Raw genomic sequence first — 26,743 nt, 5'->3', positions numbered from 1 at the left:
CCTTTTTATTTCATATTATCATTTATTAAATTCCTGGAGTTATAATGGGATATTAAAATAATTGGGGTAGCCCTGGCTGGTTTGGCTCAGCGCTTGGAGCATCAGCCTGCGGACCAGAGAGTCCCTGGTTCGGTTCCCGCTAGGGGCATGTACCAATAAATAAATAAATAAATAAATAAATAAATACATAAATAATCGAAGTAATTAGCATGCAAAATATCCCTTTTCACATGTATTTATATAATTTCAAAGTTGTAGATAAAAGCCAGAAACTAATTGAATATAGTTATTTTCTATACTATACCTGGATCATGTAGTATGGAACAATTTAATTTTAAGGAGACTTTTGGCTTTTATTATAAAATAGTTTTAGCTTTCTTATTGATTAAGTGAGATAAATCTGTTTAATACCAAGCACTGCCCTAAACTGTATTATCTTATGATCTTAAGCAAGCCTCTCAAAGACTATATATAAAAATATCACTACCATTTTTTACAAAGAGTAATAGATTTGGCATATAAATTAGATTGACCAAAACAACTTAATAACAGCAGAGCCAATATTTAAAAATTAAACTCCATGAGTTTATAGATTTTCCTTAAGCACTATATCACTATGCAGGATAGGTTTGACCTCATCATTCGGTAAACAGCTAATCTTTGATGACAAGAATTGACAAAAATAAAGCCGTTTGCCTTCAGAGTTTACATGAGAATTTGTATTTTACAAATTGTGCATATGCTAATTTGGTGAATTGGCTATCCTGATACTGCACTGAGAATTCAATCCATGTGGAGAAGAAGCAACCACAGTCTGAACTTCTTTTATCTCCCGGGAAGTGTTTTTGCAGCAGGAAGCCAACCGTACTTTCTGTGTAGAGGCTAACAGGTCTGTTGAGAGATGAAGAGAAAGTTACTTGCCCTTCTGGTGACATTTCCCCAACCATCCGCCCACTTTGCATTCCTTCCTGCAGGCTGCTGGCAGGATTTCCACAGGCATCGCTTGACAGATGGGGTTCTAGTGACTGAGGCCCCTCCAGCTCCAAAAAGATGTCAGCGTGGACTTTAAAAAAAGGCCCTTCCCCAAGCTGTTTTCTGTATGAAATGCTGTCTGACCTTCAGTAAAGAATTAATCATGTAAAAATGGCAATAACTCTGAGTCTCTGGTACAATTTCATTATGGAGTATATTGGGGCTTTATAGAGTGAGGCTGCCTGGGTTTGTACAGATGTTTCAACTTGGATATTTAGTAACAATATACATTTTTGGAGCAAAGAAAGAATGCCATTTGTTTCCTAATTCTTGAATATAGCAGTATCCATAATTTCTTTGGACATGCTGTAGTTTTGAAATTTACACTAGATCAACCCTGAAATGAGAGACAGATAAGTCTCACGATTCTAAAGCTATCTTTGTCCTTGCCTACACTTCACTTATTTGTGCATTTTAATGGCATTTAGCACTTTTATTTTTATTTAAATTTTTTTTTTCTTTATTGATTTTTAGAGAGAGAGGAAGGGAGAGGAATAGAGATATAAAAACATCAATGAAAGAGAACATCGATTGGCTGCTTCCTGCATGCCCCCCACAGGGGATAGGACCCACAACCTGGGCATGTGCCCTGACCAGGAATTGAACTGGCGACGTCTTGATGCTCTGAGCCACACCAGCCGGGCACATTTATTACTTTTAAATGAAAATAAATTAATTTCCAGATTGAGTCAGCGAATGTATTTTCTATTAAGCCTGATAGGCAAGGAATTGAAATGGCATGCCACAAAATGGTTAAATTAAAAATAGGTTAAGCTCGGCTGGTGTGGCTCAGTGGTTGAGTGTCATCCCATGCACTAAGAGGTCCCAGGTTTGATTCCCAGTCAAGGCACCTGTCCAGGTTATGAGCCTGATCCCCAGTGAGGGGCGTGCAGGAGGCAGCCAGTAGATAGTCTCTCTCATTGATGTTTCTATCTCTCTCTCCCTCTCCTTTCCCCTCTCTTTAAAAATCAATAAAGAAATTAAAAAAAAACAAAACATTTAGAAAAAAATAGGTTAAAAAATAAGTAGCTTACTTTAAATTATAGTCATCTTTATAATGATGTGTATATAGTGTAAAAGTTTCTTTCAAATATCAGTTCTGCAGTGTGAAAATAACAAGTTTAAATATTTGATATATTAATTAAATATATTATGGGAAATAAAAACGTATGTAGTTCTTTTTCAGAAAGCCAATATACTGCAGTATTATCTTGTATGTGTAAAGGGAAGTTTTTATAGATTTTGGAATTGTCATCACTAATCAGGTTATTAAATTTTTAGACATAGTCCAATAAAAACATAAAGGTCTATGTTAATACCAGGATTAAAACTTTCAAAGGGCAGCTGAAAAATACTCTCAAAAGCTGCCCAGGAATATGAAAAGGTTTATTTTTCTAAGGCCAAGAAAAATCAATTAAAATCAGCTGATACTAGGCTTCAAACAAACCAATTAAGCATTACAGTGAAGACAAAGCAGTCTTAATTAGTGATAATTGTCTTCAAGTTTTGAAAAACGCATATAGTTGTCTTTAAAAAGACATGGAATTAAAAAAATAAACTAAATTATTAAAATAAGATTAGAAGTATATATAAGATTGGCCTAATTGTAACAAGAGCATGAAGAAGAGTTGTAATTACTGGATGCAGAATAATTGCTCACTTTGACAAACAGAATTTTACTATTAATTAATGAGATAAAACAGCTTATGTGCTCACATCAGCATCTGATTGCCAGGCAAACTCCTCACTGTAGATGACTTGACTGATTAAATACAAACACAGCCCTGATGGGTTTGGCTCGGTGATTAGAGTGTAGGCCCAGACCAAAGAGTCCTTGGTTTGATTCTTGCCAAGGGCATGTACCTTGGTTGCGGTTCGTCCTCGGCCCTGGTTGGGGTTGTGCAGGAGGCAACCAATCGGTGTGTCTCTCTCACATCGATGTTTCTCTCTTTTTCTCTTCCTCCCTTCCTCCTGCTGTATCTGAAGATAAATGGAAAAATATCCTCGAGTAAGGATTGAAAAACAAAACAAAACAACACAAACACAAAGATTTACCCCTTCCCTACTCCACTGTAGGAAATTGCCAGGATCCTGCCAATGCTGGATGGTTGATTCTTCTATATTTCCCCATCTGTTACTTAATTAGCCATAATCACCAGCTTCCCAGCAAATTATTTAAGCCCTATTAATAAATTATGTTGAACTATAAAATAAGAAAACCACAACAAAAACAAACCCTGAGCCGTACTGAAAACAATCAGTCACAGCCCTGTTTTTCTGGCATGACATTAGGATCTAGAACCAAGTAACCAACACCTATGCATCATTTAGGAACATTGTTTAAATGAAAGCAAATAGCTATTGACTGCCTACTATGTGTCAGTCACTTTACCCATGCAACTTTTGCTCACAAGCCACTTATAGGTATAGGGATATTTATCTACATTTTACAAAAGAAGAAGCTGCTGCTCAGAGATAAGAATCGTAGACCTATCAAATGGCAGAGCTAGATTTCAAGTCCTGTGTCCATGTGACTCTAAAGCCCTTTGGCATGGTTCCATAAAGCCACTTACACAGAGATTTTTAATTTTTCTCTTCATCACCATATCCAAGTACCTGGAACAGTGCCTGGCACATAGCAGGTCTCCAGTAAACACCTGTTAAATAAAAGAAAGCCTGCTCTGGTGCAGAGCCTGCTCTCTCTCCCTAGGACTTGTGGCGGCACCTGATGGCAATGAGTGAACAGTGTGTAGTTAGCCATTGAGCTTGTCTCGGCCTGTTCCAGATCTTGGGTTTTTGTTTTCTTTGCCTTTCCTTGTCTGTGTTTGAATCTATAAGTCTAGGAACTGAAACCCAGTCTTCTTTGCACCGTCATAGCCCACCAGGGGAAGTTCTGCTTGCAGCAATGCTTCACAGAATTAGAGGCCATATTAATCATTGAAGAAATAAATATGTTTGCATTTCAGGAGGATCATTAGCCCACACGGGTTTTTGTTTTTGTTTTTGTTTTTATTCAGAAGAGCTATGCCCAACCTGAAAAACAGATTTCCCTTCCTTTTTAAAGAAACGAGGACAGCAATTTGATTAGTAAAGCCTCTTAATGTGATCACTCACACTGATAGTCAACTGTGAAGAAGTTCTGTTCACAGCTTGGGATGAGGTCTTCTCCAAAATTGCTGATGATATCAAACAAACATTGATCACTGATAGCCAGAAAACTTAACTGTGGTAATTATTGTTCATTTGGAACCTTTCTGGTTGCAGTCTATTTAGATTGTACACAAATAAGGTGGCTCTAGGTGGAGTGGAATGAAAGAACCTGTGAGAAAAAAAATTGGCACGCTCCCTGGTCATTGAAGATAAGGGGTAGCCTACAGCACCATTTGTAGGTCAGAGATTTGGGTCTGTTTTGTTTACTGCTGTATCCCTGGTGTCTAGAGTTGTACCTGACACATAGATGATGCACAATAAATACTTCTGAAATAAATCACGATTCAGAAATAAAAATGATGATGATGCATAATAAATATTTTTGAAATGCATTATGATATAGAAATAATGATAGTGATGGTGGTGGTAGTAGTGGTAATAATAATAATACAGTATCTCAGAGGAGAAGTACTGGAAATGCTATTGTCTGATAGGAGGGATGTTTTAAAGAATGTTTTCTCCATTGAGGAGAAAAAAAGAGATAGGGAGAAATAAGAGGTTTCTTGATATACTATGGACTTTTCCAGATAAAAATATTCATTTGTACAGAAGTCAGGAACATAAGCAGATTTGGGGCAATTATATTGTTGAATTTTAAACTTGAAGTAGAACAATAATAGTATTGTATTGCCAAAAGCTTAAATAAGTTCCATGAAAATTAAGAATAAGATATGGATACTTATTATCACCATTTTCATCATTGTTTTATAACAAATGGAGTGATCAAGAGAAATGAAATAATTGGTAACAGTATTGCAGAAGAAAAGAAAATGTACTTCATTGTATTGATCATTATATTTCAACAGACTCAAAGTAAATAAATACATAAATCTAGAATTAATAAGAGAATATGGTAATAAGAGGATATGACTGAGCATAGGGCAAATATTTTCTGTAGAGCAATATCTTGTTATAAATAAAATACAAATACCATATTCACCCAAAACTGTAAAGCAAGTAGGAATCTATTTAACAGGAAAAATACTTGGCCTTTCTGACAAAATAGTATAAATATTTATTGATGATACATTCACAAATAGGCATATCATGTATAGATATTCTAAAAATCTCACTTGTTTCAAGTTTTATTTGATTACATTGCAATGAGAATTACAACAGAATTAAATTACAATGAGAATTAAGAATACATTTTTGGCCCTGGCCAGTTTGGCTCAGCGGTTAGAGCGTCAGCCTGCGGTCCCGAGAGACCCGGGTTCGGTTCCCGCTAAGGGCACGTACCTCGGTTGCAGTTTGTCCCCGGCCCTGGTTGGTCGTGCGGGTGGCAACCACTCGATGTGTCCCTTCACGTCGATGTTTCTCTCTCTCTCTCTCTCCCTTCCTCTCTCTCCCTCCCACTCTATCTGTACAAAAAATGGAAAAATATCCTCGGGTGAGGATAAAAAAAAAAAAATACATTTTTGAAAATAGCTAATAAATTATTGAGAGAAAAGTACACTTACATATGTGTTGGTAAGGATTCTAGCTGTCTCAGAAGCTAATATTCAAATACTAGTGGCTTAAATCAGGTTTTTTTCTTGCTTACTTCACAGTCTGTTGTGGGTGGTTTAGCTCATTTTATTTGTTTGTTGTGACTATTTTATTAATTTATCTTAATGTCTAAGCATGAATTCAGTGAATATTCACTTTGTGCCAGTCACTGGTTGAATTTCCTCATTTAATTCTCACAAAAACATTATGAGCTTATCCCCATTTTATGAATGAGGAAACTGAGGCTCTGAGTAAATGATTGGCATTTGGAAAGTCAAGTGACCTAACTGTAAAGCCAACCAAATATTTTTGGCTTCCTTAGATTTGAAGCGTATCTCACAATAAAGAGACCATCTAAATCTTAGTTGGCCAAATGAATGTGGCATAAATGAGTAATATATTTCCAGTATCCTGTAGTATCTTTTATTCTATTTCTGTTTTATTTAAGGTAGCCAAAGTACACAGTATATGTCTGAAAATTAGGAGAGCTGGAATCTCAGCCCTACCTCTGCTACTAACAAGCTTTCGTGACCTTGATAAGTCACTTCACCTTCCTGGTCCTCAGTTTCACATCTATAAAATAATGGGGTTTTAATGAGGATATCTCCACAGTCCACAGACATGTGGTTCTCTAAGGAGAAAATAGATTGAGAAGCCTGTCTGGCTCCAAAGCCCATGTTTGGTTTTCTGTATAATAGTGTTTATTTATTATATTAACATTTCTATGTATAGAAATACAAGTGGCTGCCCTGTCCCTCATTCCACCTGTCTCACTCCTGAGATGCGAAAGAAGTTTGACTGTTTGAGGGACCTCTGGGACAAGACAAAAACTCACTGCTTCTTACTGTGACCCTGTGACTCAAAGCTCTGTTTGAGGGACCCTGGCTTGCACAGTGGGCAGTGAACACAGTTTTTTGTTTATAGCAAGTAACTTTGTTTCGGCTTAAACTTTAAAGTCTTATTTTAAAATCAAGAGACTATTAAAATAATACACTCCATATTCATGTAAAATAAGAAAAGATACAATTTAATACAAAGTTACTATAATAAAATGAGAAATCAAAATATCAAATCAAATATAAAATGTAGACTTCTTAATAGTGAGCCCAATATTTTTTTATTCTGTCAAAATTTCCTGGATCACCTTTAAAGGATAACCTTTAGAGTATCTAGTTTCAGATTTAAAGTATAGCTTTTCTTTGTGGTAGATCTATTTTAATTTTTTTTCCAGGATTATGGTTTTGGCAATTAAGTAATAGGTTTAATCTGATTCTGACCATTCGGTAGATATCGACTACTACGATGTGCTTCTTAAAATTGGTTTTTCCTGTATTGCTTGGCATTGGCATTGTGGCATTACAAGTCAGCCAAATAAAGATGATAAAATTAAATTGGCTTACTCTTATATGACTTATCTACTGGTGGTGCATTGGAGAAGCTAGGAGGTTTCAATACTTTTTTTTTTTTATATATATATATATGCAGTCAAGTTAATGCCAAGAGAATTAGCCACATCCTATTTAAGACTCTGCAACCATGTTTACAAAGATAGAGACAGATCTGATTATTTTTTCTATGGTTAGAATCCCCATTGGTCATTGTGCTACCAATAGTTACGATGCTAGATAAAGCTTTTATGTTGTAAAAAGTAGAAATTATTTTTCTTTAATATTTTAAAATAATTATGTAGAGAACATTTTATCTACATAAAATTGGCATATTTTGAATTAGATATAAATAAAACATGTACTCCATTAATTTCTGTTATAAATTATCTTCTTCATATTCTAAATAGTGTCAAATTTCATAGCAGTTAGGCTTAGTAACTCTTTAATTATTTTAATGGTTATTAATCAGGAATTAAAAAAAATAACATCCTACATTATTCATAGAGTGATTAAACAAACAAATCAGATATTATAAATAGGTCCATATGATGTCCAACACTGCTCTCTACTGGCAAAGAAGCAAGTCATAAAACAAACTAGCCTTAGCAGGGGGGGAGGCGATTTCAAATAATATTTGAAATGAAGGTGGAACCCTCAAACTTTAACTCATGTTTTCGAAAAATGATTATTGTATGGCATTATGAAAGAAATAGAATAAATGAATATAGATATCACCTGAGTTTCATTTTTAAAAGTATATATCATTTTAATTAATTGAAAAATTGTTATAGAAATTTTGGAAAATATTAAGCCAAATATGAATTATCTTAATAGTATTTTAAATTAAGAAGTCTATAAATATTTTGTATATAATAGTGAATTTGATGACATTTTTATGTATTTTATTTTAATAGACTGCAGAGTCTAAAATACTTGGTATGAGTACATCTGCTATGTATTCAAATGCATTGAGCACAGGGATGCATAGGTTGGAATATTTATATGAATATGTAATTAGCTTTTTATGGTATCAGAATTTTTTTTTGTATTTGTCAAAGTCTATATAGAAGTGTAGAAGATTTTTTTTTTTAATACTCACCCGAGGATATTTTTACATTTATCTTCAGAAAGAGTGGGAGGGAGAGAGAGAGAGAGAGAGAGATAAGAAAGACACATTGACTGGTTGGCACCTGTATGACGCCAGCTGGGGCCGGGGACAAATCACAACCGAGGTACATGCCCTTGACTGGAATCAAACCCACAACTCATTGGTCTGTGGGCCGACGCTCTAACCACAGAGCCAAACTGACCGGGCAGAGGTATAGAAGATTTTTAAGACATTTTATTATTTGTTAAATCTGTTTAAAATATATGCCATGTTGTATTTTTCAATATATAGATGAAGAATACACAAAACATTTTTAGATTGCTATCTTTTTACTTTTCACAGTCTAATATATTCTAACTGCCCATTTTGTACTTTATATCTTCTTATCTTTCCAAACTGCCTAGGAGTCATATTCAATGTTTTTTGTTTGTTTGTTTGTTTTGTGTGTGTTTTTGTTTTTGTTGTTGTTGTTATTTAATCCTCAGCCGTAGATATTTTTCTTTGATTTTTAGATAGAATGGAAGGGAGGGAAGGAGAGGGGGAGAGAGGAAGAGAGAGAGACAGAGAGAGAGAGAGAAACATCAATGTGAGAGAGACACATCGATTGATTGCCTCCCACACGACCCGGACTGGGGCCAGGGATCAAACATGCAACTGAGGTATATGTCCTTGACCCAGAATCAAATCTGTGACCCTTCTTTCTGTGGGCTGCCGTGCTAACCACTGAGCAAACTGTCCAAGGCTATATTCAGTGTTTTAATCTCAACACTTTTTAATAATTAAGCTAGCAGTAAAAATTAGATATATATAATTTAAAATATATAATTTAATTACACACACACAATAATGCCTAGTTGACCAACCATATATAGTAGTTTAAGAAGTTTTTTGTTGTTTTAATAAGTTTGTTCAATACTGTCTCACAAATTACTTTTATAAATTACATTATAAAGATAGAAAACAACAGTTTCAATAATAGTTATCTCTTGGTTATGAAATAATAATTGATGCTTATTTCCATTAATACATTTTTCTGTAGTCTTTTAATTTCCTATAGTGAACATTTATTACTATTAAAATACAAGAGTTTATTCATAAGCAAATAAAAAATTTTGTGTCAGGGTTTCAGAGTACAAGCCTACAATCGTGACTTGTACTTATATATAGAGTCTAAAGCCTGATCTTTCAAAAGAAAAATGTGTTGAAATGAATGTTGTTCACTTGGGGCTATAATTGATAAAATTTTGAAAACTTAAAGTAATAAAAAAATGGCACCAATTATTATCACCTGCTACAGACAACAACTTTTTCATTTGCTCTTTACCACACTGAAAAATAACACTGAATCAACATATATAAATCAAAAACAATCTGCTGCATTATACTCTCTTCTCATTGTTGTTATTTCTTTCTGCCACATGGAGGAGCTAAGACATAAAGTTGCTAAAACATAAAGGCAATTACTTTTACTCACTTTAAAATGTTAACCATACCAATGTTCCATTTTCTCAGAGGTATAAAAAATAAAATATTTCTGTATTTTTTGCTTAAGTAAAGACCTACCAGAAAAGACATTTTTTGAGATTGACTTTTCATTCAGCATAATTCCCTTGAGATTCATCTAAGTTGTATGAGAATTCATTGATTTTTATTGCTGAGTAATATTTCATAGTATAGATATACCAGTGTTTGTTTACTCACTCACTGAAGGATGTCTGGGTTGTTTTCAATGTTTGGCTATTAAAAAAATAGATCTACTATGAACATTGGTGGGCAAATATTTGCGTGAGTATAAGTTTTTATTTATGTGGGAATAAATACCCAGAAAAAATGCAGTTGCCATCTTATAAATCCATGTTTATTTTTATTTTTATTATTTTAAAATCCTCACCCAAGGATATTTTTCCATATATCTTCAGATAGAGTGGGAGGGAGAGAGAAAGAGAGAAACATCGACGTGAGAGAGACACATCAATTGGTTGCTTCCTGCACGACCCCAAGCAGGGCTGGGGACTGAACCGCAACTGAGGTACATGCCCTTGACCAGAAATGAACCCAAGACTCTTTGGTCCATGGGCTGATGCTCTAACCGCTGAGCCAAACCGGCCAGGACCTAAGGCCATGTTTAGTTTTAAAAGAGACCACATTTTCTTCCAGAGTGTCTGTAGCATTTTACATTCCCAACAACAGCAGCATCTATAATTTTACTTGCTAATAGGACAACCCCAGTTAGTATTAATGATGTAAAATTTCTGACTCTTCTTGCCAATTCCCTGAACACTTACCTGATTCCTGTTTGCAGCATCATTTCCTTGCATCTCCCTCTGAAACCTGGCAGCTGCCTGAGGACCCATGATCTCGCCCTCTTCTCGATCTCTCAGGCCTTCCACGGAGACTCAGGGACAGGGTCTCCACAATCCACACCTTCTACCCAGAACTCAGCTTCCCCAAGCTTCACTTTGTATACCCAGTGATTGACACTACTTATCTAGCTGGCGCATCAGAGGCTTTTACCCTCGACATGTTTGAGTACGTGTTTCATTTTTTCCTTCCATTCAGGTCTCTATTCAAGTGTCACCTTTTTAGACAGGACTTTCCAGATCACTTGATCTTAGATATTACTCACACTCTGCCCACTCTGTCTGTATTACTTGTGTTATTTTTACTTGTGTCATCTAAAATATATTACAAATCTGTCTGTGAAACAGACATAATAAAACAGAAATATTGATACACATTCTCTCTCTCTCTCTCTCTCTCTCTCTCTCTCTCTCTCTCTCTCTCTTTAAGATGTAAACTCCATGTGGACAGGGACATTTTTCCCTGCTGTATATCCAGCATTTAGTAAATGCTTGACTCATAGTAAATACTTAAAAAAATGTTCTTAAAGGAATAAATGAATATGTGCAACATTACCTTATCATTTGGGGGCTTAATTTAATTTTTATTTTATCAAAGTGATCCATGTTTGTTTTAGACAGCCAGCTATTCACCCAAGGCTTATCATGAACAAAGCATGATGTTCCCCAGCTTATCTCTCACGTCTCACTCACTGAAGCCACGGTTTTGAAGTCCTCTGTGTTCCTTTCTTACTTTCTTCTGTTTCCCGATAACCTGCTGCACTGCTATGTCTTGATTTGTCATACTTGTCGTGGTTATCAACACCATCCTGTCCCTCTCGTGTCTGGGGTCCCATTTTCCTTCTGTTTTATTTTGCTTCTTTCTTTTCTTACTGAGAACGGAGTCATGGGAGATAAACTTTTTGGTCCTTTCCATATCTCAGAATGTATTTTTCTGTCCTCATAACATGGAAACTGGGCTATAAATCATCCTTTTTCCTTAGAATTTGAAGTTATTTTTCCTCTAGTATTACTGATTTGAACTTTGATGTTGTTCATATTCCTGGTCCTTTGCAGGGTTTTGTGTGTGTGTGTGTTTCTCTCCAGGCTTTTATGATCTTTTCTTTATCTCTAGTGTGTTGATGATGAGCCTAATGTACTATATTTTTGTAGGTGGGTTTTCATTCATTACACTGGTGTAATCTTGATTTCTTTAGTTTGAACATTCATACCTGTGTTTCTGGAGAAGTTTTTCCTGTTGTCTGTTTCTAGAACTCCTTCCCTGGTCAGATGTTGAATCCCCTAGGACAGTGGCTTTCACACTTGCACGTGCATCAGAATCACCTGGTGGAGATTGAAGATAGATTGCTGGGCCCACACCCAGAGTTCCTGATTCAGTAGACTTTGTATTTATAACAACTTCTCACATACTGCTGATGCTACTGTTCCAGGGGCAGAAGTTTGAAAAAACACTGTGTCAGACCAATTCTCTAGTAGTTCTGCTTTTCTTATTTTTTAAAAATATCCGGCTTTTGCGCTTTCTATTCCCTTGGCCTGGCCGCCCTTCCCCCAGATATCTAGATGGATCACTGCCTTTCATGTTGATTTACATATCGCCTTATTGGTGAGATCTCTTCCGACCATCCTATTGCAAATGGCACAACACACAGACCCATTCACATATTTTGTGCATACTCCGCCCCTTCATCCCTGCTGTCTCTCTAGAGCACTTCTTAAATACTGTATCATTTACTTATAGTCTATTGTTTTGGTTTTGTTTTTTTTTACTTTTTTTTTCAATTTTTGTTCATTTATTTTTGTTACATATAGTATATTGTTTATGTTTGCCTTCTTCCATTAGGGTGTAAGGTCAAGAAGGACAGGGAATTTACTTTGTTTTGTGATTTGCTGTATCCTCAACTTTTAAAATAGTACTTGATAAATGGTAAGCACCCAATAAGTATGTCTTGATGAATTTCCTCAATTCTATCTCCTGATATTCTTTTTTACTTTTTTAAATTGCCTGTATCATGTTTTTAATTTCTGTGAGCTCTTTTGTTCTCTGAGTGTTGCTTTATATAGTATCCTGTTTTAATTATGAATGCAACTTATTTATATGGACTTTAGATTTCTAGCCATTTTTTTTTTTTGTCCCTGCTTTCTGATTCTTGTGTGTGTGTGTGTGTGTCTTGGCTTATGGTTCTTGGCTTATGGTTCAGGCGGGTGGCTTTTCTCGAATATAGGTGCCTACGAGGTGTGTTTTGCCCTTTAAGACACAAAGCTGGCAGTCGTGTACATGGTCAGGGCTCGCTGGCTGGGGCTGGCTCTGGGCCTATCGCTTTCCCAGGGAAGCCCACCGTCAACACAGGTTGTTCTTCCACCTCCACCTTGGGCTACTTTGTCTGGAGAAGAAAGAACCCTATCTGGAGCCTGTAAGACTAGCAGCCAGTCTCCTGGGAGCCAGACTGGGAAAGCGTCTAGTGGACTTTCCCTTTTACATGTCAGCTGGGCTTAGTTTCTTTGTTTCGGTGAGGCGCCTCTCCTCTGCTCTCAGCCAGGCCCAGCATTTTGCAATCCAGAGCGCCCGGGCCTTGTTTCTCCAGCTAGCTAACTCCGTTGGGATGGGGTGGATTTATCCCTTGGCCATCACATGATTCTGTTCCGTATTGTCTCTCACCCCTCCAGGCACCAGGCAGAGTGGAAAAAGATGAAAACCAAAGTCCTACCTCTTATCCATACACAAGCCTGTTGATAGCACTGTGACAGAGTATTTGTTATTTGTGGGTTTGTGTCCTAGATTCTATGTTTCTGAATGTAAGCATTTAAGCATTTAACAGTATTTAATGTTACTTTCTCCCAGAATTAGACCCCGAGGCAAAGATTGGGGTGAGAGGGTGCGCTCCCGGGAACCACCATTCAGGGCATGGGAAAGCAGGACAGACCACGGGAAGAAATTAAGAAAGAATCAGTGTGAGGTGGAGCCACAGGCTCACCGGATGCCTCGGGAAGCTCCGCATTACATCTTATTTATTACATCTTATTTATTACATCTTATTTACCCAGCTCCCAGCACAGGCACTGGGCCTCTGTACTTCCATCCCTGGCTAAGGAATGCGGTGAGCAAAAGCTTCCTGGTATTTCCAGCTCTCAGTACTGGCAGTGACCTCATTGCTCAAGGGATTCCTGAAGGTCTAGAGTGTGAGCTATCACCAGCAAAGCACAGGGAGGATGGGTCCCAGCCTGACAAAGTGGATCCAAATTGCTGAGCAAGCGCCAGGAGTGTGTACTAAATATTAGATAAAGGAATGGCAATCCCTCCTAGTTATAAAACTCTTTACAGTTAACAGGGGGTGGTTCTTCTATCATCTCGTATTGTAATTGATCTTCAGAAAACGTTTCTAAGGAGAGAGGAGCATATTATCTTTCTTATTTTTCAAGAGCCAGATAAGGCAGATTAAGTGAATTTCCTAACATTTTCAGATTCTAAGCCTAGAGTTTATGCCAGTGTGTTGTGTCATATTTAAGAGTTTTATAAATATTTTATATCAATACATGGAGTGCATATAGATAGGGATGATTTAATCTAGTATTATTATGACTTTTTTATTTAAAAACACAGAAAATATTATAAGGAATAATCTGCTTTTCACTTTTAAAATTATTTCCATTTGGGTCATCTAACATTACATAGAAAAATTGAGTTAAGTAGTAAGCTCCATATTAGATGACTCTATGGTTTAATTCCCACCATCATTCAAGGCTTCTCCTTGTGTTTCATCGCTCAGATGTTTTAATTAAAGCCAGTGTGAAAGAGATGTATTAAAAGGTTCCTGGAGCACCGCAAGAGGTTGATTCATTTAGAATGTACTCAGAGTTCTTTCATCATTTTCCCATATGGGCCTATTTACATATAATACTTATGACTCATGACATTTCTGCCGAAGTATGACTGTTCTTTCTGTAAATATTTCCAGTTAACTCTTACAGTCTATTATTGAAACATCAGACACTTCCTTCTTGTAGATGAAGAATCACTTACCAGTCAAGAACCTACTCTTTCCTCCCTGTTCCATTAGCACTAGCCCACCTACCCATGGAGAATCTATCAGTGATAAATTCAAAGAGGTTGAGAACGGGAGTTTACCCCATGGATTTACTCAGAACTAAATAGTCCCTATTGTGTTAACTTTTTTCCTGTCACTTGAACCCATCCTTTATGGATGATCTAAAGCAGTACTTTTCCAACCTGCTGGCACATTAATACCATCTGGGGAAGTTTAAAATACACAGATGCCCTGGCTCTTCCCCAGACCAATTAAATTAGACTGCTAGGCACAGGTCTACGTTGAAAGTTCCCATGTGGTTCTATCATATAGCAGTTAAGGTTGAGTACACTGACCTGAAACAGAAGAAATGTGACAGGTATGTTAGTGTAGGGAATAGATTTGGCTGTCTCCCACATCTTAGTAGCTGGTTTTCCATTCCTTTTAAGCTGAGGATTTCTCTACTAATTTTGGTCTTTTGGCAGCACTTGAGGTCACAGTCGGTTGGGCAAACTAAGTGCCTGATGGTATTACATGTAGGCCCTAGTAGCAATTGTTTGGTAAAGTTTGAGCTTATTAGGAAAAGGAACAGTTGTACCTTATAGAATTTTAGAAGCAAAACTTTTTCTTTTTGCCTTACTACTAAGTTCCTGTATTTTCAGCTCATCTTTTGTATCTGCCTTCTATTATCTTTCTGACCCATTAGTATTTTCTAATTCTGTTCCTTAGACTTTTGTACAAAGGAACAACCTTGATGCTTTTATAACTTATAACTCCCTAGCCTTACTCTTAAAGCTGCTGATTTATTTGCCCAAGAAATCTGCATTATTATATTTTAACCCATTCCCTGGGTAATTCTCATGCAGGTGATACAGAGAGCCCATTTTGAAAACAGTCTAATTTCTTCAGTTGTTATTGTTATAATTTATTTCAAGAATGATGGAAGGAATAAATTTAAAAGGATACAATAAATTATTATTTTGTTCCCTTCTATTCAGTGAGTTAATGCATAAGTAACTTGTACTTGATCATTTGATGTAAAGTGTTCACACACACTTATTGATATAAGAAGTGATGAATTCATGACTCACTTTGGTAGTATAATTGGTAGTATGTAACAAAAAAGTATTTGGGAAATTATGTACACTTAATGAATTTAATGATTATTTGCTATTTATATAGAAATATTTTGTAGAATAAAATACCCATATTAAAAATTCTAATTGGTCTTAAACATTTTATGATATTGGACTTTTGTATAGGAGGTATTATGTCTTTCCAAGATAAAAGATTTTATTGCAATGTATTAAGTATTATGAAACTCTTTTATGGATAGATCAAGTTTTAACTAAAATTTTTCAGGAATATTTGAAAATATAGTAAAATTGTAGATCATATATATTTTATTTTTTAATGTAGTTTGGTTTATAGCTTTGGTGGATGGTATATATCAGGTGTTTTAGAAGTTTGTATTTTGAAAGTAGATGTTTTATTATTGAATAATAAGACTTTTATGTGATTAAATAATATATTGACAATTTAATATAATTTACTGTAATATAAATTAATAACTTTTGTGTTTAATTAGGATTTGGGTTTGCATTAATATTGCATCATTCTATTAGGCCATGTTATATTTCAAAATGATTTGGTGATATATGATGTAGTGAAGATTGTGTCTCACAAATGACCATTTTCAGTTTCTTGGCAGCACAGAAGTGGAGCAGCCCAAAGGAACAGAAGTTGTCAGAGATGCTGTAAGAAAACTAAAGGTAGGGAAAGCCCTCCACATAAATGTCTAGTGGATTGATCCTGTTGTAAGTCCTCAGTAGATTGATGGAAATTCAAAGCACAAATAACTTTTTGGTAGCTATGGCTTCAACCTCTTAAAAATTGACTATTGAAGAAATATCACCAGAGCAAAGAAAAATATTTAATAATTTATGTACACACAGTTCATTACTTTTTTTCAATATGGCACACTTTATATTTTTCTAAGTATAATTTCTCAAAAAATGTAATGGCAATATTTCATAAGTTTTGACATTCAGTTGCTTGCCTTTACATTTCTTGGACAAGGTATACTTGGGCCATAACTCAAAAACTACTAACGGTGTAACAACTATCTGTGATAGTTAGAATATCATATCCACCAGTTGAAAGTGTGAAGTAAGGTGAAGGCGTTAAGAAGTACATTTGGGCCCTGGCCAGTTTGGCTCAGCGGTTAGAGCGTCCGACTGCGGTCCGGAGAGACCCGGGTTCGGTTCCCGCTAAGGGCACGTACTTCGGTTGCAGTTTGTCCCCGGCCCTGGTTGGTCGTGCGGGTGGCAGCCACTTGATGTGTCCCTTCACGTCGATGTTTCCCTCTCTCTCCCTTCCTCTCTCTCCCTCCCACTCTGTACAAAAAATGGAAAAATATCCTTGGGTGAGGATAAAAAAAACAAAAAAAAAAGAAGTACATTTGGTAGTTACGGAATAGTCACAGGGAGGTTAATTACAGCATTGGTAATATAGTCAATAATATCATAATAACTATGTATGAGGCCAAGTGGTAACTTGACATACAGGGGGAAACACTCTCTACTTACATGATTGTCTAAGCACTAGGCTTTACACCTGAAACCAATACAGAATAATACTGAACATAAACTACAATTGAAAAATTTGAAAGAACAGTAAATGAAAGAATGTTCTGGTACATAATAACTTCTCAATAAATTCTATTAAAAAAATGAGAAAAAAATTTTTTTAAAGAAAGTAAGTGTGAAGTTAGAGTTGGTTTCAAAGCAGAATTTTGCAGTGACACTATATGTTAAAAAAAAAAGATCTCTTAATCCAAGATGATCTGGCCATGTCCATGAGCAGACATGGGGAACTGATGAAACTAAGAGAAAAAAAGACATTTAATTAACAAGTTCACATACTCATAATTAGCAAGTTTCCTGAGAAAATCTCATGTAAAATGTCACACACCTAGTATGTGTTTTCTAATTTTATCCCATCCTAAAAGACAATGTTTTCACTAAGACTTTAAGATTTTAGAAACTCTTTCAACAGAATTCTTATCTTTTTTATTGAGATATAACTAACATATAACATTACATTAGTTTTAGGTACCTAATATAATAATTAATTTGTATATATTGTGAAATGATCACTATCATAAATCTAATTAACATCCATCACTACAAAATTGGATTTTTTTTGTTGTGATAAAAACTTTTAAGTTCTACTCTCTTAGCAACTTTCAAATATACACTACACTATTAACTGTACTCACTATGTTATATGACACATCCCAGGACTTATTTATTTTATACCTGGAAGTTTGTACCTTTACCCATTTTGTTCATATCTCATCCCCTGCCTTTGTCAGCCACCAATCTGTTGCCTGTATCTATAAGTTAATTTTTCTATTTTTTCGAGTCTGCATATGAGACCATATGATATTCATGTTTTTCTGTCTGACTTATTTCACTTAGCACAATGCCCTCAAGGTCTATCCATATCTCAAATGGCAAGATTTTCTTCCTTTTTTTTTTTTTTAATATGTTTTTCTATTGATTTTTGAGGAGAGGGAGGGGGAGAAACATTGATTGGCCTCCTCCTCCTGCATGTCCCCCACTGGGAGTTGAGCCCAAAACCTGGGCATGTGCCCTGACTGGGAGTCAAACTGGCGACTTCTTGGTGCATGGGACAACACTCAACCACTGAGCCACATCAGCTGGGCGATTTCCTTTTTTTTTTTTTTTTTAATAGCTGAATAATTTATATATATATATATATATATCATATCTTCCTTATCCATTTATTCATCAATGGACACTTAGTTGCTTCCATCAGAATTCTCATCTTCATCTTATTAAGAAAATCTAACATACCACTACAACAACAGGTCCTCGAATAAAGTTTCATTCAGTGTTGTTTTGTTATAATGTTGATGAGATACCAAAAGAACTTAACTATTGTTTCTATCATTCAGCCTACGGTAACATTGGTTTCATTATAAATCATTTCATTGAAGAACCTATTGATGGCATTAAGTAAGGACTTACTTCATTTGTATAGTTAATTGTTATTCTCTTAAAAAAAGTTTTTTTTTCTTAGTTGACTTTTTTAGAGAGAGGAAGGACTAGGGAGAGAGAGGTAGAAACATCGATGAGAGAGAACATCGATTGGCCACCTCTTGCATACCCCCTCCCCCTCACAGGGGATCTGTCCCACAACCTAGGCATGTGCCCTGACAGGGAATTGAACTGGTGACCTCTTGGTGCATGGGTCGACGTTCAACCACTGAGCCACATCGACTGGACAATTGTTATTCTCTATAGCTGCTCTTGCAATTTTTTTTTTTTTTTTTTCTGAGAAATAGCTCTTCTCTAATTTTATTTAGTTTAGGAAAGTTAGGCTTCAGATCATACCAGGCAAAGTCATGGGTCGTAAAAAGTAATAGCCTGTTTTGAAAATATTACATCAGGCAGATTTTGTGCATTTAAATTGAGGAAAAATTAAAGTGGAATGGCTTGTACTCTAGGTGAAAAATAAAAATGGATAATATTTTTATTTATTCATTTTATGTGCAGATAGTTTATCTAATGTTTCAAATAAATATACTATAAGGTCCCAAGATGATATCATTCCCATTCGGGAAAAAAGTTGGCCAACCATTTCTCTCCACTACTCATTAGGTAATGATTCAGACTCGCCATTCTTTGGCCAATACTTTTAAGCACTAATGGGCATTTTAAAAAGTCTCACAGTTTATGGACAGCATTTAGAATAAGATTCCATTTTAATGTTCAGAATGTTTCACTTCCTGGGCATGAGTCCAACTTCATTACAATCACAATGTTTTATAAAAAGAATAATGGTATTTACACTTAATGTTTTTTTTATCTAGGAGGTTCTTTATTCAGGCAATCTAAATCCCAAACCAAAGGATTCAATTACATAATGGCTAGATAAAATGTAAAGAGATATTTGAAATGAAATGCTTTAGAAACAAAGTTAGGCCCTGGCCAGTTTGGCTCAGCGGTTAGAGCGTCGGCCTGCGGTCCGGAGAGACCCGGGTTCGGTTCCCGCTAAGGGCACGTACTTCGGTTGCAGTTAGTCCCCAGCCCTGGTTGGTTGTGCGGGTGGCAGCCACTCGATGTGTCCCTTCATGTCGATGTTTCTCTCTCTCTCCCTTCCTCTCTCTCCTCCCACTCTATCTGTACAAAAAATGGAAAAATATCCTCGGGTGAGGATAAAAAAAAAAAAAGAAACAAAGTTAGTTTTTTATATGCAGTATGGGCAAAGGTGGGCAAAGGTGGGTTTACAGTTATTATTATGGAAAATATTAGAATAATTAATAAATAATAATACAAGAAAAAACTGTGTTTTGTATACTCACTACTGTAAGCCTACTTTTGCTTCATGCTGTATTTTTGTGGAATTTTGTATACAGTTCCCATGGAGTTTTATGTTTGGAAATGTACTCTAAGAAAGGAATGTGATTTACAGTAAGATTAAAATTTCATGGTATGGTTTAAAAATGCATAGCCGGTTGATAGTAGCTTTGACTTTCAAGTAACTTCCAGAACAAACATGTATGTAATAAGTAATCTTTCCTTGGCTGACTGTAAAAATTTTGTAGATCAGAAAAGTTTATCTGACAGTAATGATTAAGGAACTCATAAAACAAAGTTCTTTTATGTATTTTTAGTTTACTTTTTGTGTTTGTCAGAGGCTACAACTCAAAGTATATAGGAATATTTACATTTTCAAAGAAGAATTTAGAACCTGGCTCTTCTTTAATTCTGTTGTCATGTAGAAATGACCAGAAGATGGTGCTATGGCTCTACTTAAAAATGAAGAAATTTGCTCATTAACTCTGCTCTGTGTACACATCTTTCATTTAAATCTCCTATTTTTTTTTCTTAAACATATGTATTCTCACTATCTTTTTATCCACTATAGTGTAGTATTTTATTTTATTTGCTAGATAAGGTAACATTTTATTTATATTTACTAAAGTTTTCAAAAGTTTGCATGAGTATAATTGGCTTCTGATGTAATTCATAATTTAGGATTAATACAATATGATGGAAAAAAAGATTTTCAGTAAGTAGTTTTTAATGCTACTAATTTTGATTATGCCTGATAACTTTTTAAGAAAGATTTTTAAGAACTGATTCATTTCATTACATGCCATTTTTCTGTTATTTTTTGGAGGATATATAGTTTATAAATTGTTCTTAAATGTGATAATTTTTATAATTGTTAAAGTTTTTACTTTAAGAATATGTGTTTGTCAAAACATATTTTATATTTCTTGATTATGTTATAGCCTGATATTTAAAAAATACCAAAATGTAATAATTATAAAAAACCCTTTCAACTTCTATTTAATATCAGTGTTATTGTAATTAATAACATTTATAATAATATTTATTTATTTTTATTAATACAACTAGTATCAATCTTAGAGGACTCCATATATATCATAAGCAAGGAATGTGGTCTCCTGGGAATAACCCCGAGGTTCTGTTAAATCTAGATCCAGCAGTTTCTTCATTCGACTTTACTCTCTGTGTGTAAGATGACACTGTTTTGTTTCTGTTTTTGTTGTTATGATCACAGTAAGTCTAGTTAACATCCATGTTCATACAGTTATAAAATTTTTTTCTTGTGATGACGACTTTTAAGATCTACCCTTAGCAACTGTCCAATATGCAATACTATATTGTTAATACAGTCATCATGCTGTACGTTACATCTTCATGACATGACACTCTGCTGTTGTCCTCATAACCAGTTATTTAATTAATCAAATGGTTAGAGCTTAACTTAATTGCAAACATACATACATAGCTGATTTCCCTGTTGGATTATTAAGATAGTTTAAAATAAATTAACAACTATAAGAATCACAGAGAGGAATAGTAGCTCAGAATATTTGGCCCAGAGTAATAAATTGATTAATTTTCTTGCCTAATAATATGTATTTCATTAGTAATGAAGTTAGTTTTTGTTTATTTAAAGTCCTGTGAGAAACAAATAGAAATTGCACGATGATGATATTGAAAACTTTTGTTTCTTTAGCTGTTCTACTTACCAATGACATATATTTAACCAAGTACTTTATGTATTTCAAGTAATACTTCATATTTTTCCATCATTTTATGGTGACAAAGGCTTGTTTTTGTTCATTTGTCTTATCCCGATATCCTACAGGGTGCTTGGGCTTCACCCACTTTGAATAATTTTTATTGGATTGTTAGATGCAAGTTTTAATGGTAGATCACTGTTAAATGGCCAAGAAATGAATCCACTGAAGCTAAAATGGAAAGAAATTTGCAAAAAGGCTCTTCCAGCATTAACATTCAGGTAGTAAACAGGGAGAGAAAAGGCTGTAATAGAAGAGTGATGAGCATGTCTTCCACATGTATGTTCCAACGTATGTTTTGGAACACAGTTAAGAGGTTTGTAAGTAGGAAAAAAGACTTAAGTTAGACACAGCATGCAAACTACAGAATACAGTAAATTCTTAAATTTCAGAAAAAATGTGTTGAATGACAATATTATACTCTGATTTAAAATATAGACTGAGCAGTTATAACCTTGGGCATAAGTGTCTTGCAACATTTGTGCAACAAGCAAGGCCCATAACCTGTATAAACCTTGATATGAAAATAGAATGAGGAGTTTATTTTTTTAAATGCAGAAAATCTATTGTGCAAAAGAAAAGATTTATTGGTGGTGGGGAGCTGGAGAATGGGTTCTAAACCTGATTGCTACAGATCCATTTTAGGACCAAAGGATTGGATTGGATTGGATTGGATGACCAGTGAATCTTCTAACACAATTACTTATTTTGTTATGAGGCCGAGGAAAAGCCTGAGATCAGATGTTTTATGTTTATTTTTCTTTCTCATTCTTGTTTCCCCACCTCTTTCGTCCCTCTTTGTTTTTTCTACCTCCTGCCCCTACTTCCTTTCTTCAAGTCTTTATCTTTTCTTTCGTTTTATTTCCTGGCAGAAAACAAACTATCTCAACAGATAAGTTTAATGCTGGTGGTTGTTTTGTGGCAGACTTGTTGGAAACTACAAGAGGTCATAGGAATGGTTGTGTCCAGCTGTGGAAAGGCCTCAGGAGGCTCTGCTCTTAATCTGTTTCTGGAAAGGAGCAGCCCCTAGAATTTTGCAGCCCAGGAGAGAGTGACTTGTTCAGTGCATTCACGTGGCTGGATTTATTTTGCAAGCCTGCATATGTGAGCATCTCCAAGTTGTTTTAATTATGCCAATGCAGGAAGGAGATTACAAAGAGAAAAGAAACAAAACTAATCCTTTCTTTGGGTGAGAGCTGGGATAATTTTTAACGATTTTCACTAAAGCAGAACAAATTTCTTCAAGACAAAAAAAAAAATTCTCTGGCATTAATTAGTCAAATTAATGTGCAGAATGTAAGAATGCCTGTTACAGAAAAGAAAAAAGAAAACTGCCTGCATTCATAGAACAGGACAGACTGCAAGCTAAAAATGTATGCCACCCAAAGTGAAATGAAATAAATGGTACTCCCACCCCCCATTTCAAGGCAGACACTTCAAGGTATTTGTAGATGCATTAATTACATTATTCTCCATGGCAATGCGAGACCATGAAAAGAGAAAATGGCCCTGGACCACTCGCTGCTCCAGGACTGAGCTGTAACACATGTTTTCACATCTGTCCCAAATTAGAGACAAATGCACAGTGCAAATAAATATGACACACAAAAGAGAACTGAAATCCTACCCTGCCTTATCTGTAATCTTTTTGAGTCAAGTTAGGATGATCCATATTCTGAAAAGATGTCATATAAAGAAATACCATTTTGAAGCCCTAAAAGAGGGGTAAGAAATTGGATTCTTTTTGATATTTTTTTTCTTCTTGTTTTTATTTCTTAAAAAAAAAAAAAAAGTGGGGAGGGAGTAGCCTTGCTGGACAAATCAGGACACTTAATAAATTTTGAATTTTAGTTAAACCGTGAATAATTTTTCAGTATAAGTATGTCCCAAATATTGCACGGGGCATACTTATACAAAATAGCATATATATGTTAAATGTGTGTATATGTATAGAGAGTGTTTATGTGTATTCTAAAATAAAATTGTTTTAAAAATTATTATTGTTTAGTATTCAGATCTAACCGGGCTCCTGTCTTTTTTTTTCTGGCACTAAATCTGACAGTGTTAGCAGAGAGGCAGAAATGTATATACTAAGTACACAACTATTTTAATTTGTTTTTATTTTCTAACAAAATCTACAAGCATTTACATGCTTACTAGTTCAGTATGAAGATACAATAAATACGACTGTGAAAGCATTTTAAAAGTTTATGTTTTCAAGAATCTCACTATATTTATCATTCTAGACCTAGTCTATTTGTCTAGTTCTGAGTACTGTATTTTACTTGGGATAATTACTTCAATTCTTAGCTTAACGTTGAATATAGTAATGCTCCATTTTACTCACTGATTTGATGGGGTACGACGGTAAACCAGAAGAGGTGCCTAGAAATGGCCAAGATGGCATATCCAGCCCTGGTGGATGCAAGGTCTCTAACGGAATTAAAAACAAAATTCCATGGGGAAAAATGATCTCTGCTTAGCTTCCCACAAAGACTTTTTGTTTTCTCAATTGGTATGAATATAAGTTTTAAAATATCATGAAAGAAGTAGATTACAAATGTTTTTTAAAAGCTACTGGAAATCAATCTGATTTTAACGACAATAATGTTAGATACTATGATCTCTAAATATTTTGAGGTTAAATGGGGTTTATAAAGTACATCATAATGGGCAATAATTTAAAGAAAGTTCAACACAAGACAAACTCTTTATGTATACATATTTTTGTGTGCATTCTTTATAGAAACAATTATAGTTTTGTGAATACTTTTTCATTTGTAGTTTGCAAGACATATCAAGAAATCTGAAGGCCAGAAAATTCCTAAAGTTGAGTTGCAAATATCAATTTATGGAGTAAAAATTCTAGAACCCAAAACAAAGGTAAGGCTTATTTTTGAATGTCAGAAGCACTACTCTTTCATTGTAATTATATTCCTATTTTAATATATACGTAAAATTTGTTACCAATTGGAACTGTAAATAGTTCTCAGTTAATGACCATTTAAAACTGTATAGGATTTTTATGGGGACAAAAAAACTTTGGGGATTGCTTTCTGAGTGGTCTGTTCTTCAGCCTGTATTTGAGATGTAATCATTTATATTAAATGCATTTAACAGTATTTAGGACTTTTTCTTCATGTGCTGTGAAAGAGATGCATAAAGTGTGGGTCACCGAGTAGGAAAAACAAGTTGTGTGTTGTTTCTTAAAATGTCCTGGACTGACTTATTGCCCATAGAGATAATCAGTATGTATTGTTTTACAAGGGCTGCCATAATAAAATACCACAGACCTGATGTCTCAAACTACAGACATTTATTTTCTCGCTGTTCTGGAGGCTGAAGTTGGTTTCTTCTGAGGCATGTCTCCTTGGCTGGCAGACGGCTGCCCTCTTCACATGGTCACCTGTGCACACACATGCATGGTGTCTCTTCATGTATCCAATTTTCCTTGCTTATGAGAACACCAGTCAGATTGGAAGGAACCACCCTAATGACCTCCTTTTATTTTATTCACCTCTTTCCAGTTTTATCTCCAAAGACAGTCCCATGCTGAGGTATGAGAGGGCTTAAGGTTTTAACAGGAACTTTGGGGGAACACAATTCATCCCATAACAGAATAAACTTAAGGTTCTTGTATTTACGAGCCTTTTCATTTTTGGTTAAGTTTCACATGTTTTTTCATTAAATTTATTGGGATGACATTCCTTAATGATATTATATAGGTTTCAAGTGTATATTCCTATGACACATGATCTGTATATTGCATCGTATGCCCACCACCCAAAGTCAGATCATCTTCCATCACCATATATTTGGCCCCTTTACCCTTTACCACTCCCAACCTTTTCCCTCTGATAACCACCGCACTGTTGTCTGTGTCTGTGAGTTTCAGTTTTATATCCCACACATGAGTGAAACCTGTTCTGGCTTTACATTCATTAATATGTGCTTGTTATGGACTGAACTGTTTCCACCCCAAATTCCTATGTGGAAGTCCTGGCTCCACAGTGTGAGTGTCTTTGGAGATAGGGCCCTAAGGTAGTTAAGGTTAAATGGGGTCTTAATGGGGCCTTATCCAATTTGACTGCTGTTCTTGTAAGAAGAGGAAGAGGAGGGATATGTGAGCACAGTCAAAGGTCCAGGTGCAAACACAGCAAGAAGGTGGTCATCATAAGTCACGCTGAGAGGTTTCAGCAGAAATCAAACCTGCTGATATCTTATTATTGGATTTCCAACCTCCAGAACGATGAGAAAATTATTTTCTGTTATTTAGGCCACCAAGTCAGTGGTATTTTGTTATGGCAGCACTAGCAAATTAATATAGCACTTTATTCACAATGCTTCAGAATTATTGTTTAGTAATTTTCATAAGACCATGAGCATCACTTTGGAAAAATTGATCAACGTTCAACTCCGATTCTTACAAATGCATATTGCCAGAGCTTTCCTCTAACACTATAGCTTGCTTACTGAAAAATTAATTCCATTAGAAAGGCCAAGGAAACCCTGACCTGTAAGCAGATTATGAAAACATTTGTCACAGGTCTGCACCTTTTCACTAGTTCAGTCTTTGCCATTGGTGCCTTCATCTGTGTGCATACCACACCCCTGACAATGTCTTGCTATTCAAAGTGAGGTCTGTGGACCAGCATCATCTGGGAGCTTGTTATAAATATAGAATGTCAGCCCCCTTTCCAGACCTGCTGAATCGGAATCTGCAGTTTAAGGAGAAGCACAGGGACTGCTGTGCACATTGAAGTCAGAGGCGCTCTGGTCTAGTGCACAGTCTGCTGACTGTGTGCAGTGGCCCGCATTTCTCATTTATAGTCCATGGAATGCTTGCATTAAAAATACCCGAGCCATTGGCAAAAATAAGTCCTAAGGCCCTATCTTAGCCCGCAGAATCAGAATCTCCTTGGAAATTTTGCTTTAAAAAAATATGTTTGAGGATAACTGGACTATGGCATAGATGCACCCACAATTAC

General features: G+C 35.4%; 1 protein-coding gene across 5 annotated transcripts in view; it reads left to right on the top strand.

Annotated features, from left to right (window-relative positions):
* GULP1 (GULP PTB domain containing engulfment adaptor 1) overlaps positions 1–26,743 on the top strand; it is a 243,465-nt gene that overhangs the window by 178,540 nt on the left and 38,182 nt on the right. For all 5 annotated transcript variants that reach the window (XM_036254946.1, XM_036254947.1, XM_036254942.1 and 2 more), the window contains 2 exons: positions 16,309–16,380; positions 24,540–24,638. In XM_036254946.1, coding sequence (XP_036110839.1) covers positions 16,309–16,380; positions 24,540–24,638 — 171 coding nt within the window. The remainder of the gene's footprint in view (positions 1–16,308; positions 16,381–24,539; positions 24,639–26,743) is intronic.

Source organism: Molossus molossus, unplaced genomic scaffold (assembly GCF_014108415.1).
Source record: "Molossus molossus isolate mMolMol1 unplaced genomic scaffold, mMolMol1.p scaffold_m16_p_11, whole genome shotgun sequence".
NCBI lineage: Eukaryota > Metazoa > Chordata > Mammalia > Chiroptera > Molossidae > Molossus > Molossus molossus.
Note: the sequence above shows the minus strand (reverse complement) of the source record. Positions and strands in the feature narration are given on the sequence as shown.